Source organism: Rhineura floridana, chromosome 18, assembly GCF_030035675.1.
Source record: "Rhineura floridana isolate rRhiFlo1 chromosome 18, rRhiFlo1.hap2, whole genome shotgun sequence".
NCBI lineage: Eukaryota > Metazoa > Chordata > Lepidosauria > Squamata > Rhineuridae > Rhineura > Rhineura floridana.
In genome coordinates this window covers 24,188,459-24,203,324 of record NC_084497.1, presented here as the reverse complement: position 1 = coordinate 24,203,324, position 14,866 = coordinate 24,188,459, and the positions used below count along the sequence as shown (strand labels likewise).

The 14,866-nt window shown below is 47.7% G+C and overlaps 1 protein-coding gene and 1 non-coding gene across 5 annotated transcripts in view; one reads left to right on the top strand and one right to left on the bottom strand.

The window, feature by feature from the left end:
* Positions 1 to 14,866, top strand: part of DVL1 (dishevelled segment polarity protein 1) — a 110,205-nt gene that overhangs the window by 89,059 nt on the left and 6,280 nt on the right. Inside the window, exons 9-15 of one of the 4 annotated variants that reach the window (XM_061600551.1) lie at positions 1,080 to 1,156; positions 2,497 to 2,564; positions 4,070 to 4,219; positions 8,323 to 8,454; positions 10,103 to 10,270; positions 11,089 to 11,295; positions 13,177 to 13,698. In XM_061600551.1, coding sequence (XP_061456535.1) covers positions 1,080 to 1,156; positions 2,497 to 2,564; positions 4,070 to 4,219; positions 8,323 to 8,454; positions 10,103 to 10,270; positions 11,089 to 11,295; positions 13,177 to 13,187 — 813 coding nt within the window. In that variant the 3' untranslated portion in view covers positions 13,188 to 13,698. Of the gene's footprint in view, positions 1 to 1,079; positions 1,157 to 2,496; positions 2,565 to 4,069; positions 4,220 to 8,322; positions 8,455 to 10,102; positions 10,271 to 11,088; positions 11,296 to 13,176; positions 13,699 to 14,866 lie in introns of those variants that run through there. The other 3 variants (XM_061600548.1, XM_061600549.1, XM_061600550.1) reach the window with 3 other exon arrangements.
* On the bottom strand, positions 2,900 to 3,018 carry LOC133373005 (5S ribosomal RNA). Its single transcript, XR_009759603.1, has one exon. It is a non-coding gene; the product is annotated as a 5S ribosomal RNA (ribosomal RNA).

Here is a 14,866-nt window from a genome sequence, read left to right as displayed (position 1 = left end):
CGGAAAGTGCAAATTCGATAAATTCTTGAAATGCGAACTGAATTGAAATTCTCACCCATCCCTAGTTTCTACACACACTCGCACACCCCTCTCTGTTCACCATCCAGGCAAGCAAAGAGGCATGATCCGAGTTCAAGGGTACGTTCCAGCCAAGCAAAAACTCTCAAGGAGGGTGCAAACAGGGCCAATGAGGGGTGTGGCAGATGAAGGAGGGGTGTGTGGCTCAGGAGGGGTGTGTGGCTCAGGAGGGGTGTGTGGCTCAGGAGGGGGAGTGGCTCGGGGAGAGTCCCAAAGGCCAGATGGTGAGGTGTAGCGGGCTGCACTCGCCTTCACCCCCAATTCCTGGTGTCGGAGCAAGGCTCCCTTTGACAATTGTTCCATCCAGTGTTCAACTGGAAGATGGGCATTGCGTTCCACTTGCTGCTGGGATCACAGAACGCTGGGCTAGTCAGGTCCTTTGGCCGCATCCTGCGAGGCCTCTCTTTACATCCTGCTATCTTTTCGCCATCTCTGCTGTCTTTTCGGTGCCTTTTGAAGACTTTCCTGTTTCAACAAGCCTTTTGAGACCTATCCCAGACCGTGTCTGTTAGAATTGCTTTTAATATGTTTTCTTTAATAATATGTTTTTAACCTTTTTTAAAAAAACATGTTTTTAAAGCTTTTTAAAAAAATGTTTTGACGTTTTGTTTTAATGTATTTTAAGGTCTTTTTATGGTGTTTTAAAGTGTTTTTAGCATTTCTGTTTGCCACCCTGGGCTCCTGCTGGGAGGAAGTAAAAATGTAAATGTACTGCCTTCAAGTCGATTCAGACTTATGGCGACCCTATGAATAGGGTTTTCATGATAAAAGGTATTCAGAGGGGGTTTACCATTGCCTTCCTCTGAGGCAGAGAGGCAGTGACTGGCCCAAGGGCACCCAGTGAGCTTCATGGCTGTGTAGGGATTTGAACCCTGGTCTCCCAGGTCGTAGTCCAGCATCTTAAGGGTGGGATATAAATCAAATAATAAATAAATAAATAAAATCCTGATCTGGAGGAGAAACTCTGGAGGTAATGACTTTCTTCCCCGGGTGCATTCCAGGTGAACGAGGTCAACTTTGAGAACATGAGCAACGACGACGCGGTGCGGGTCTTACGGGAGATCGTCTCCAAGCCGGGGTGAGTGAGCGCAGCAGAGCCGGGACTGGGGGCCGTTCCTTCGGTCAGTGGGTTGTATCCAATGCTAGTCCTGCTCAGAGCAGACCCACTGAAGCGAACGGCCGCAACTAACTTAGGTTTGTTAATTGCAAAGTGCACAGACCTTATCCTAGTCTGCGTCTGTGTTGGAATTGCTTTTAAATGTTTATAAAGCTTTTTTTTAAAAAAAGATTTTTTTTACATTTGTTTTGTTTTAATATGCTTTCAGGATGTTTTGTTGTAATATATTTTAAAGTCTGTTTTTAAGATGTTTTAGAGTGTTGTTAGTGCTTTTGTTTGCTGCCCTGGGCTCCTACTGGGAGGAAGGGTGGGATATAAATCTAATAAATAAATAAAAATAAATAAATAGAACTTTGCTGGCTACAACCCACTGCTTGTAGCTCCAGTACTTAGAACAAACTCCCAAATTCAGCCTGGGTTTAGAATGTGGCTCTGAGGTTTGGACCTGTTAGGGGACCTGTTGTAAACAGGATTACCAAGTCCCCAAAAATGAGACCCGGTGGGTCGGTGGATAGGTGGGCCAGTGCGGGGCCTCATAGCCAGTGATGGCTGGTGCCCATGGGGACGGTAGAGTGGAAGGCAGGGAGCCCGTCAGTAGGTGGTGCTAGAGCTAATGACAAGCAGAGGCACAAAATCCTAGTTTTCGTATTCCTCCTTGCTGAGTTCTATAGTGACAACATTTGACACTGAGGAGGAGGGAGCTGGCAGGCAGGTGGGGGGCTGCCTGAGGTTGGCGCCCTCATATACCAACCTCCACTGCTGATAGCTAAGATAGCCTCGTATTCAAAGCACTCGCTTGCTAGCCATCACTGACAGGGGACTGCATGCAGTGCATTGAATTCCACACAGCCAAGGAAGTCGCCAAGGAAGTAGCTCCTCCTCCTTACCCAGCACAGAAGTGCAAGAGTTAACTTCAGCAAGGATGGAGTTTGGCCAGCCCCCTGTAGCCAGTTAGTGTTGAGTCTGCAGGCTAGTAACTTTTTGTAGGCTCATTTGCGAAGCCAGGTTAAGCGGGTGGTTCCCCATGTGGGATAGAGTGGGACTCCCTGCATGTAGAAAATGAGTATCTCAAGGAGATAGATTTTTTCTCTCTTTGACATGCTACTTTTCTATATGCAGGGAGGTGTAGGTTTGTTTGTGTTGCCTGGCAGAGCAAACAATATTGTGTCTCTCCTTCCCTCTCACTCCCGCATGGGTTTTGAAGCAATGTTGTCTGGGACGGACAAGTGGGAGTTTTGTTTCTGTTCCGTTCATAAAATATATTTGTATTTATTTCTCTCCCCGCCCCCGCTCCGCATCAGCCCAATCAGCCTAACGGTGGCGAAATGCTGGGACCCCACACCCCGGAGCTATTTCACAATCCCGAGAGGTGAGTGATCTGCCATTGTTCACAGCTTTAAGGTGCACAAAACTCACAGCATGGGGCATCCTGAGTTCTTATGAGGTGGTGGTGGTGATGATGCAGAAAGAGGGGAACTTGTGATCTGCGGCAGTGATCTTTGACCTGTGGCCCTCCAGATGTGGTTGGACTACAACTCCTGTGATGCCTGGTGTTGTTATATGCCTTCGATTCAGATGCCTGTTGTTATATGCCTTCTAGTCGCAATTATGACTTATGGTGACCATATGAATCTTTTTGGGATGTATTCATAGGGTTTTCATGGTGAGAGGTATTCAGAGGTGGTTTACCATCGCCTTCCTCTAAGCCTACGGCACCCGGAATTGCCAGGCGGTCCCCCATCCAAGTACTAACCAGGCCTGACCCTGCTTAGCATCCGAGATCAAACGAGATTGGGCGTGTTCAGGGCAGTATGGCCGTAGGCCCTGTAATGCCTAAGCATTGATAAGTTGGCTGGGAATGATATGAGTGAATCCAGCAGCTTGGTAAGCTACAGCAGCCATCATCCCTTACTGTTGGCCATGCTGGCTGGGGGTGATGGGAACTGGGTTCCCCGCGACCGAAGAACGTGGATCTAGGGATGACCTGATGAAAGCAATTGCTCTGTTTAATGATTATTTTTTATGCTGCTTCGTATGATTGTTACGCTCGTCTGTTTCTTTAGCTAGTTCTCTGCTGCTTCCGCTTTTGTAGCAATGGCTTCACTCATTCGTGGATTGCATTTTGTATTTTAGTTGCTTTTAATTTGTGAACCGCCCAGAAGACATACAGTTAACCAGGCAGAATATAAATGCCAAGAGGAAGCAAATTAATAATGTAGAGTCAGGGACTGACAAGCAGGAAGTACTTGTTTAAAATGCGTTGGGCTGCTTTGAAAATAAAATCCTCATTTTTATAGATATATATACTTGTTTACTTACATATGTAATTTTTCTGCCTTTCTGCCTTTAAATATTTGTACCTGTATGGCTAGTCAATGACCGCAAACAATAAAGATAATGAGATAATGATAAATAATCTATTTCACCCATCTCTGTAAAAGTTGCGTACGGCTTTTCCTTGTGTTGTAAAGCAGCCTTGAATATTGCTCTAGTGAAGCCAGGATCTAAGCTTTGAAAGTAAACAGATGAACCCAGTCTGCATCTGTGTTGGAATTGCTTTTTAATATGTTTTTTAAACCTTTTCAAAAAACAATATGTTTTTAACCTTTTTTTAAAGATGTTTTTAACCTTTTTTTTAAGACGTCTTCAAAGCTTTCTTAAAAAATGTTTTTAAAGATGTTTTGTTTTAATGTATTTTAAAGTCTGTTTTTATGATGTTTTAAAGTGTTTTTAGTGCTTTTGTTTGCTGCCCTGGGCTTCTGCTGGGAGGAATCAAATAATAAATAAATACAATAAATTAATTAACCCCTGTGGAACACGATTGCTAAAATCCTGCTTTGTTTTTATTCTTTCTGTTTCTCTCTTGCACTCCAGCTGAGCCTGTGCGGCCGATCGACCCAGCAGCCTGGATCTCTCATACCACGGCCCTGACGGGAGCGTACCCCCGTTACGGTATGAGTCCTTCCATGAGCACCATCACCTCTACCAGCTCCTCACTAACAAGCTCAATTCCCGATTCGGAAAGTAAGTCGCACTGCCACCAGGACCGGGCAGGTTTTTTCCTCCTGCGCAGGGTTGGCAGTGTGGAGCCAAACAAACAAACAGAACGCCCCAAACAAAACACACACCCCAATTGCTACAGCAACAACAGTGCTCATTATACTTTGAGGGAAGCATCAAACTTTTTTGGTTTTCCTCTCGCCCTTCCAAACGCGCACACACAACTTCAGGAGAGCCCGAAAGAACTGGGCATGTGTAGCCCTGAGATGAGAAGACTGAGGGGAGATGGGATAGCACTTTACATGTACTGGAAAGGTTGCCACACAGAGGAGGGCCAGGATCCCTTCTTGATCGTCCCGGAGTGCAGGAGACGGAATAATGGGCTCAAGTTGCATGAAGGCAGATTTCAAATGAACATCAGGAAAAGCTTCCTAACTGTTAGAGCAATGGAACCCATGACCTAGGGAGGTGGTGGACTCTCCAACACTGGAGGCCTTCAAGAGGCAGCTGGACAGCCATCTGTTGGGGATGCTTTAATCTGGATTCCTGCATTGAGCAGGGGATTGGACTGGATGCCCCTATAGACCCTTTCCAACTCTACTATTCTATGATTCCATGATAAACTTGGGGTATTTTTTTTTCTTTTCCATTCAAAATTCCTAACCTTTAAAAATGGCTCCTGGCCCTTTCTATGCCACCTTTTCCCTCCAAAGAGCTAAAGGTGGCGTCCATGGTCCTCCCCCTCCCAATTTTATCCTCCCAACAACCCTGTGAGGTAGATTAGGCTGAAGGGCAGTGACTGGTCCAAGGTCACCCAGTGAGCTTCCCGGCCAAGCAGGGATTTGAACTCGGGTCCCCTAGGCCCTAGCTGGACACTTCCACCGCAACACCACAAATGGACAGTGGTGTGAGGGTGGGCATATTCAGGGAAGGGCCCACTGTGAGTATCTTGCCCGAGTTCCCCCCTCTCCCCCCAAAAATCACCCTGCAACAGGCACTGGCTGAAGTCTCAGAGTCCTTGATAGCATCATTTTACAGGGTGTGGGAAGCATCGTAGCTCAGGGGCAGAGTATCTGCTTTGCATGTGGAAGGTCCCAGGTTCTATCCCTGCCACCTCCAGAGCCCCTGCCAGTCAGTGTAGACACTACTGAGCTAGATAGACCAATGGTCTGACTTGGTATCTTTCTGTGTTCCTATGTAGAGTGATCTGGCCTTTTTTTCTTCTCCTTCTTAATTAAAAGACCAGCAAGAAAAACTCTTGCTTTGCCTTGATTTTATCTGAAGCTGCCTTCTTGAAGGCTGCTTTAGATGGGAGCTGTAGTCCAAAATGTCTGGAGCGCAGCTGGTTGAAAGCGGTTGATCAAAAGCATTTTCTCTGTCTTCCCAACGCATATATGTGCAATTCTGTGCATACTTGAGGTTGTCGGCATCTTTGGCTTTCTGCCGACTGCTTGCAGCAGGCGTCTGTAACATTTTTTGCGTTCTTTGCGGAGATGGAGATGGATTTGGTACCTTGTTGCATAGCTACAAGAGGAAGCTGTGGGAATGTGGGGCAAAGGCCCGCCCCTTTGTTGTCGTTTTGTTGGAGCAAGGGCTGGCTAGGATTTAAAAAAAAAAAAATACAGCAGAAATGGCATGCAGTTGTCATAAAGGGGACATTAGCTGAACAACTGAGGAAGGAGCTCCTGGTTCCCAGCAACACTGTGCAATCTGTTATGTTTTACGCTGGCCCTGTCCACACTTTTAATACCTGTGGCGTGCGGTTTTGAGGGTCTTTTTACTGGATTAGAATTGGCTACTTTGCTGTTAGAGGCCTCTTCTCAGTTAGCTCCAAGGGGAAGCGAGCAAACCAGGGGATTCACTCCCAGAAGGTGTAGGGGCGGCTTCCAACTTGGAGGGCTTTGAAAGAGGGTTAGACATATCCACGGAGGATAGAGGCCGTGTTCTACCTCCTCTGTCAGAGACAACATGTCTCCGAACGCTGGTTGCTGGCACTGCAGAAAGGGAGAGTTGCCCTTCCACTCAGGTCCTGCTGGGGGGCTCCCCAGAGGAGGCACCTGGTTGGCCGTTGTGAGAACAAAGTGCTAGTCTGGGAGTGTCTATTTTAAGTCTGGGGTAGTATCCTGTAAAGCCCATTTGTAGGAGAGATCCGTCTGTTCTATGGCAAGGGTGGGAACCTGCGGTCTTTGGCCTCATTTTGTGCAGATGGCAAGGAGGGGGAAAAACATGGGGAAAGGGGGTGGCAGAGAGAGAAGGAAAGGGGTGGAAGAGAGAGTGAGAGAAGGAAAGGGCGGCAGAGAGAGAAGGGCTGGCCTCACCCACATTTGCTTCTGGCCCTGCCCACTTTTGACTCAGGCCCCTGCTAGTATGTGACCCTTTACAGGGGAAGAAAAGATTGCCCCTCCCTGCTCTGTGGGAACCAGACCAGACAGCCCCCGTCTTTCCACGCTAGTTGGTTTCTGCCATGACCTTGCCAGCCTCCCTCCCACCCACCCAAACCCATTAAAAAAAATCTGTCGTTCTCGCCCAGTTTATTGTTCCCCACATATTCAAATTGGAACGTTGTGAAACAAAACCGCGTCTCGCTTTTCTTGCTACTAACCGAACTAACTTCCTGCCAAAGCCAAACGTTGCCGCAGAGTGCCAATGATAACTGGTTGCATACGGAACCCTTTTGGGGGTGTAAAGCGGCCCGTGGTGGAGGAGGCATGTTCTTCTGATGTGCAAGGAGGTGATTGGCCTGAATCTCTTGCGCTCCCAAGGCTGTCTTCACCAGCATGCTTATTTCTTTTTTGACATGTGACATAGTAAGCGCGGAAAATGAGCTGAATTTTTGAATCTGGAGGTTTCTGTAGGGGATGAAATGGGTCTCAGCGCTTTCTGATTTTAAAAACCCAGAAATGTTCCTGTGGCACAGCATTGCCAAGTTTCTCCAAGTCCCATAAGCCTCAGGGGGGTTGTGTAGTCTCTCTCTCTCTCTCTGTCACCCCTCCTGCTTCCCCCCTCTTGTTGCCCCAGGGGCTGATGGGAGTTGTAGTCCAAAGCATCCAAGGCCAGTCTTACTCCAGTGACAGCTGGTGGCTCCATGTGTGTGGGTCGGTGGAATCAACTTTAAGTTTTAGCCTGAACTTTCACAGGGCTGTCCACGGTGCTGAAACCTCTTCCCACAATAGGTTCAGCACCTTGGACAGCCCCGTGAAAGTTCAGACAAAATCCCGGAGTGGGTTCCACCACTCCCCTGACATGCAGCCACCAGCCGCCACTGTCCTTCTCAGAGTAGGCCCCGGCCCCATCCACACTATACATTTAAAGCAGTAATTTGCCACTTTAAGAGTCATAGCTTTATAGTCATAAAGAATCCTGGGAATTGTAGTTTGTGAAGGGGTGCTGAGAGTTGTTAGGAGACCGTTGTTCCCCTCACAGAGCTACAATTCCCAGAGTGGCTTAACAACCAGTCCCTGTTCCCAGGGAACTCTGGAAATTGTAACTCTGTGAGGGGAAGAGGGGGCGTCCCCTCCTGACAACTCTCAGCACCTTCACAAACAACAGTTCTCAGGATTCTTTGGAGTAAAGTGGTGTAATAGTGCTTTAAATGTACAATGCAAACATGGCCCCAGTTAATGAACCTAACTACTTTAGGTTCTTTCATTTCAGTGGGTCTACCCTGAACATAATTCAGTTGGACGCAACTCTGTGTCACGTCATAGCATCATAATGAGGGGGTGAATGTCCTGTTGCCAAAGCGATAAATTTTGCCCCTTATCCAAAGTATCACTGAAACCATCCCTTTCATGTTTAACCACCTCCAAATGGGGCACCCGAAATGGAGGGAAGCAGTTTTCGCCCCACTCTGTGCCTACTTTCCTCTTGTCCAGCTGCAGTTCATTTCAGTCAGGCTTGCCCAGAAGGACTTGTGGGTGGATTTTACCTCACGGGTCAGTTAGGCTGTCTCTCACTTGGCCGCCCATGGTGGCAACCTATAAGCTGAAGCATCCTCCTCCATTTTCCTCATGGTAGGGCTCACCCCTGTGTGAAACTGCTGTTCCCCTCACCCTTTTCTCTCTGCCTCCGTCCGTCCCTTGGTTCCTTTTGAACAACGTTTTTTTCTCCTCTTCCTTTTTTTCCAGAACTGGACGAATCCCCTTTAACTGTTAAAAGCGACATGGCCACCATTGTCAAGGTTATGCAGTTGCTGGATTCGGGCCTTGAAATTCGGGACAGGATGTGGTTAAAAATCACCATCTCCAACGCAGTAATAGGTGAGGGCCTCAGGTTTCTGAAGGGGCAAAAGAAAAAGTCCGCCCTACAAGGTTTTTGTTTATGCCAGTGAGGAACGTTTGCTCACCTGTCTGTTTGAGAAAGCAGCTGGCAGGCAACCAGTTAGGCCTCGTCTCCCCAACATGGTGCCCTCCAGATGTTGTTGAGGCTCCATCACCCTTGACTATTGGCCATGCCCAGAACTTGGAAAGTTCATTTAAAAAGGAACTAGTTCAAGTTCAACATCTCTGAAAAGGAGCCAGTGTGGTATAATGGTTAGGGTGTCAGACAATGAGCTGGAAGACCAGGGTTTGAATCCCCCCTCAGCCATGAAGCTCACTGGGTGACCTTGAGCTAGTCACTGCCTCTCAGCCTACCCCTACAGGGCTGTTGTGAGGATAAAATGGGGAGAAGGAGAACTATGTATGCCACCTTGAGCTCTTAGGAGGAAATGTGGGGTTTAAATGTAATCAAAATAAACAAACTAATTCCAGGTCACACTCATCTCTTTACAAAACAAATTAGTTTTGTTCACATCAGTTCAACATTCATGCAAGTGATCCTCAGCAACTTTTCCCTCCTAACTTTCGGTATGTTAACAAGCTGTTGTGCTGAAGTATAAAATATACTTCAGAAGACTTAAGAAAACATCAGAACCCCCACCCAGAGTGGAATGTGAATGGCTGAATATATCCCCCCCCCCAAAAAAAATATGCTTTTTCAGCTTAAAAGGCCAAAGAGTCTAAACCAGGCGTGGCAAAGCTTTGGCCTTCCAGATGCTGCTGAATGACAATTCCCATCATGCTTTGCTTGCCTCCCCTTAGGGTGGAGGTGGGGTGTCCCCATTCTGTGATCCATGGCAGTGTTGGGTCCTGCAACCTGACGCTGCCTCAGATCTTAGAGAGGGAGCTCCCAGGCACCCCTGCAATACAGGCCGCACAGACTTCAATAAGCCCACTTGCATGCCCCACCTACCTCTCCTGTCAGTGTGAACACCGTAGACATTGTGTGCATGCCTGCCATCACCCAAGATGGTGGCAAGGGCTTCCCTAAGGAGCTGAGGCCCCCCCACCATCTTGGTTGATGGCAGGCATGCGCGCTATGCATGCACATCATTCACATGGCACGAGAGGTAGGTGGGGTGCACGAGCGGGCTTATTAGCCCCGCGCCGTCTGTGTGTGGGGGGTTGGCTGGGGCAGGCTTGTGCCCAAGCACCCAGTCAGCCCTGGTTTTAGGGAGAAACTGCATTACATCTGCATGCGAGTTGCAAGTCCCTGATGAACTGAAACTTCAGTTCATCCATAAACTTACATAGCAGAGTTAAGCAAGCTATGCACTCTCAGCCAAATCAGATTTGGTAACATAAAGACATTGCTGAGAGCAAGTGAGGGCAATGGAGACCGAAGGCAAGCAAGGGCAATGGAGACTGAAGGCAAGTAAAGGCTATTGTTTATGCTGGGAGTGCCAGAAAAATAAATAAATCGCCAAAGAGATGGCATTTCTGGACACCGCTGAAAACGTTTGTGGAAAGCAGTAACTAGCTTCAGCTCAATGAGAGTAACCACACTAACCTACCTTGCAGGGTTGCTGTAAGGATTGCCCAGTAGGATGCTGTGGCTGTTCCTGACTACCCTTCTTGCCGTTTGCAGGAGCGGACGTGGTCGACTGGCTTTACACGCACGTGGAGGGCTTTAAAGACCGAAGGGAGGCCCGGAAGTACGCCAGCAGCATGTTAAAACACGGCTACCTCAGGCACACTGTGAACAAGATCACATTCTCTGAGCAGTGCTACTATGTTTTCGGTGACCTCTGCGGCAGTAAGTCCCCCTTGTGGCCTCTTATGTGCCATTTTGCGGGAGTGTCTTCATAGCCCAGCGGTAGAACATCTGCTTTGCATGCAGAAGGTCCCAGGTTCGTTCCCCAATGGCATCTTCCTTTCTGAAACCTTGGAGTGCCGCTACCAGTAGGGCTAGAATCCCACCCAGTTTGGATTTGGCACCATGTTTTCGGTTAATTCACTTATTTCTCTATATTGTTGCGGGGCGGATTTAGCGATTTGCCCAACGCACTCGAATTGATACTGGTCTTTTAGGTTGATGGAGTGCTTTTGAACGAGCACCGGCCAACAGATCCCGTCCCTCGCTGCCAGTCCGTGTGTGCAATACTGAGCTAAGTGGACCCATCATCTGATTCAGTATAAGGCAGTTTCCTACCTTCCTAGTTTACGTTGATGGAAGACAGCACCGTAGCCCTGCCAGAACATGCCAGAATGATTACTGGCATGTTTAAGGGCTCCATGGGCATTTAACAAAACCGTTTAACAAAACGGTGATTGGCCAGTGGCTGCTGTCTCTTAAGGTTGCTCTCTGTGACCCTTCCCCAAATATAGGAGCCTTCACGGGCCTTAGATATTGAGGAGGGGGAGAACTGCTTTATACTGAATCAAGCCATTGGCCTGTCTTGCTCAGTACTGCCTGAAACGATCCACAGTGGCTTTCCAGGGACATCACCGTAGGTGAAGATGCCAGGGATTGAACCTGGGACCTTCTGCATGCAAAGGGGATGGCTCTACCATTGAGCTATGTCCTTGTGTCTGCACCATTCTGAATGTCCCCCCCCCCCCGTCCCGTTCCAGATCTGGCTGCACTGAACCTTAACAACGGTTCCAGCGGAGCTTCCAACCAAGACACCTTGGGCCCCCTCCCGCACTCTGCCACGCCTTGGCCCTTGGGGCAAGGCTATCCTTACCAATACCCCCTTGCCCCTCCATGTTTCCCGCCGGCCTATCAGGACCCAGGCTTCAGCTATGGGAGCGGCAGCGCAGGGAGCCAGCAAAGCGAAGGTAAGCCCGCAGACACGACTCTCCTCCTTCCATTCTTTCCATTTCCGCTGCTGGCCGTTTGCTTAATTCTTCTGCCCCTTTCCTCTTCTCATGGCATCCTGTGTGCATCATGCGTGGAAATGATTTCTTTGCTGTGCAACAAGAAGGGCAGTTAATGATTATTTTAAGGAAGCTGCCTGCATAGGTTTGCAACGACCTGCATAGTAGGATTAAGCAAGCCACACGGTCTCAGCCAAATCGGATTTGGTAACATAAATAAATAAAATTAAATAATGAATAAATAAAGACATTGCTGAGTGCAAGCGAGGGCGATGGAGACTGAAGGCAAGTGAGGGCAATCAAAACTGAAGTCAAGTGATGGCTGTCATTTATGCTGGGAGCGCCAGAAAAATAAATAAATCACCAAAGAGGTGGCATGTTTTGACACTGTTGAAAATGTTTGTGAAAAGTAGTAACTAGCTTCAGCACATAACCCTAAGCCAAAGCATGAATGAGCAAACCTGCACATCCTTATGGCTTATCCCGCTCCAGTCAAAGCTGTAACCAAGGTTTGTTCTTCATTTATCGCTTGTGGCTTGTCTGGGGGGACCCACCATGAACCCAGGTTGAGACATAGCGCTAAGCCAAACCATGGCTAGCATGGTAGCAGCAGGACCAGGGTAGGAGATCAGCAGATGACCTTAATTTGAAAGAACCCCCCTGGTTACTTGTTCGTACTAAGCCCATGGTTTGGCTTAGTGTTGCATGCAGACTATCTCAGCTTTCAGGAGGAAGGAGCAGAGTTGTGCTACCCAAGTGGGTGGCCAAACAAACCACAGCAGCATTTAAAACCATTTGTATATATAGCAACAGTGTTGTGAGGCCCTGTTCAATAATCAAAACAGGCCCTCTCCATGTAGGTCTGTTTTACAGTCTATAGCGAATGTAAAAGATAATAGTCACAGGAGAGTCAATAAACCAGTTTAAGAAAAAATCACAATCTAACATTCCACATACAAAAATATGCATTATGTTTGTTAATGACAGATTAGTTTTGGGGAGTAAGAGCGGTGTAGCTGGAACTTGGATATTCTGGCTGTTGCCTGTTCCATCTTGCCACGTTCCTGTCTACAAAGTCCTAGGTTTATTTTCTCTAACAGCAAGTTGGGCTGCTTTTAAGGTAATACATTTATCTGCATCATTCAACAAATACATTGAACCTAATGGAGTGATGGGCAGCATTCTTCGTGGTCCAAAGTAAGGATCCAGCCATCCCTGTCTAGGAGTTTTGCTAAGGGAGCCAAATAATGCAAGCTCCTCAATTGCTCTTGAACCTTCCCTCAGTCATGGTTTGTACATTAAACAGTCATGATGCCCCCCAAAGAATTCTGTGATCCTGTAGTTTGTTAAGGGTACTGAAAGTTGTTAGAGAGGCCCCTATTCCCCCTCACAGAGCAACAATTCCCAGAATGGTTGAACAATCTGTCCTTTTCCCCAGGGAACTCTGGGGATTGTTGCTCTGTGAGTTGTCTCCTAACAACTCTCTACACCCTTAACAAACTACAGTTCCCAGGATTCTTTGGGGGAATCGATGAGTGCTCAAAATGGTATCATAGTGCTTTAAATGTACAGTGCAGATGCGGCCTTAGAGACAGAGCTACAGACCTGTACATTGCTCATTATTGAAACCACAGGCGCAAGGGATGTGTTATTTATATATAAGCATATCTGGGGAAAGAGACCAAAGAGCATGATGGAGATGGTGTGTTGCTTGTCCTTTCATTGCCTTCTTCCTAAAAGTGTGTTGCTGCCATGGCTGCTGTTGCTGCTGTTGTATCGTTGAGGGTGTTGTGGGGTGGTTTTTTTTGGTAACTGTTATTCCCTTGTTTTGTCCTGAGCAAGCATTAGACTGAAGGATTCATAAAGGAATGGCTGGGATTGGTAAGCGTCTCACTCACCTCCACTGAAAACTAATATTGTCGGTCCGTATAGCATGAACATCTAGATTCTTGTGTTTTCCCCCCCGTTCCAAAATGTTTGGCTCATCTCTCTCCCTGCTGTCTTCTCTCTCCCTCTCACCCGCTGCCCTTTTGATTGATTGAATTATCTCGAGCGCCCAGCCATCTGGGCTGAGAGAGCCTGCCGAGTGGGAATCGACGCTTTAAATTACTATTATTTATTAGACTTGCTAGTCCCTTGTTACCTGAAGGTCTCCCAGTGGCTTACAACACACTCAAAATGCAAATGCATAACTCTGTAAAATGAGAATAAACGATCCCCATGTCAACCACAGGAGTGGAGTTCAGCTGGAGTTGACCCAGCAGTGACCAGCAGATTGCAGGGTTCAAGGTGCCGGATTCAGGTGGCACGGAGGATTGCTGACTTCTCCAGGTTCAGAGTTGAGGCAGATGTTGATTCCGTTTGAGCTGAGCTGAGCAGCTAAATAGCAAAGGGAGCCTGCCGAATACCTTGGTTCTGCTCCCTGTCTGAGAGCTGGCAGGAATTTAAAGGAGCAGAATGTTAGCTTTTGAAGTCTCAGACTTTGCTGTCAAAGCGTGCCCTCCAGACGCGATCTGTCTTCTCTTCTGAGAGTTTACTAATAGTTGGTAAGCGGGCAGAGCTGCAGATCCCAGAGACCCCTCCTGAGGAGGCCAATGGGGAAGAGTCAGAAGCCAAGTCCTTTTCCGCTAGATCAGCCTTTCCCAACAGGTGTGCCTCCAGATGTTGTTGGACCACAACTCCCATCTTTCCTGAGCATTGGCAATGCTGGCTGAGGCTGATGGGAGTTGTGGTCCAACAACATCTGGAGGCACACTGGTTGGGAAAGGCTGCTCTAGATGGTGGCCAGAATGTTCTTCCTGTGAACAGGACCTCTGGCCAACTTGGGGCCTGTAAGGTCATTGAGGCACACTTCCACTGTCTGACGCACCTAGGAATGGGAAACTGATTGTTCTTACTTTACCAGTGTGGTCTTGAAAAAAAACACCAAGGCTATCTTTTGGATACTTAAGTTACACAGAAGAAAATTTTCCAGCTTCTAATGGCTCTCTGGGCAAAAGGCAACTGCAAACTAATGCAAACTCTGTGTGTGTATGTGTGTGTTTCCCTGGTCAACAACTAGGCTTCCTGGGAAGCCACTTTTCGAAAGAGGGTGGTGAGCCAGCGCCTCAACCCTCTTCCCTTCCACCCCCCAAAACCACTTACCTTGGTCTACCCCTCTAGCTGCTCTCACGTATCTTATAACAACAGTAAGTTAACTCCATTCTTTATAATAGCAAACTCAGATGCTGAGCGTCGACAGGACTGTAGCTAAAATGGGGGCACTGAGAAACAACAGGAGCGGTATCAGCATTTGCGGGTCAACTCCGAGGATTGCAGAAGCACCCCCCACAAATACCCCACCTTTAACCTATCCATCCCCTAAACTATGGAGACAAATCTTCTAAGCGACAGCCAGTGAAGACAGCCTGCTCAACAGTCACGGGATGTAGAGTGACAGCCGGAGAAGCATGGAAAGCCCTGCTTGGATGTAGTGGCTGGCTGGACACAAGCACTGCTTTTCGGCAGGAAGATATACTGCAACATTTTGTTA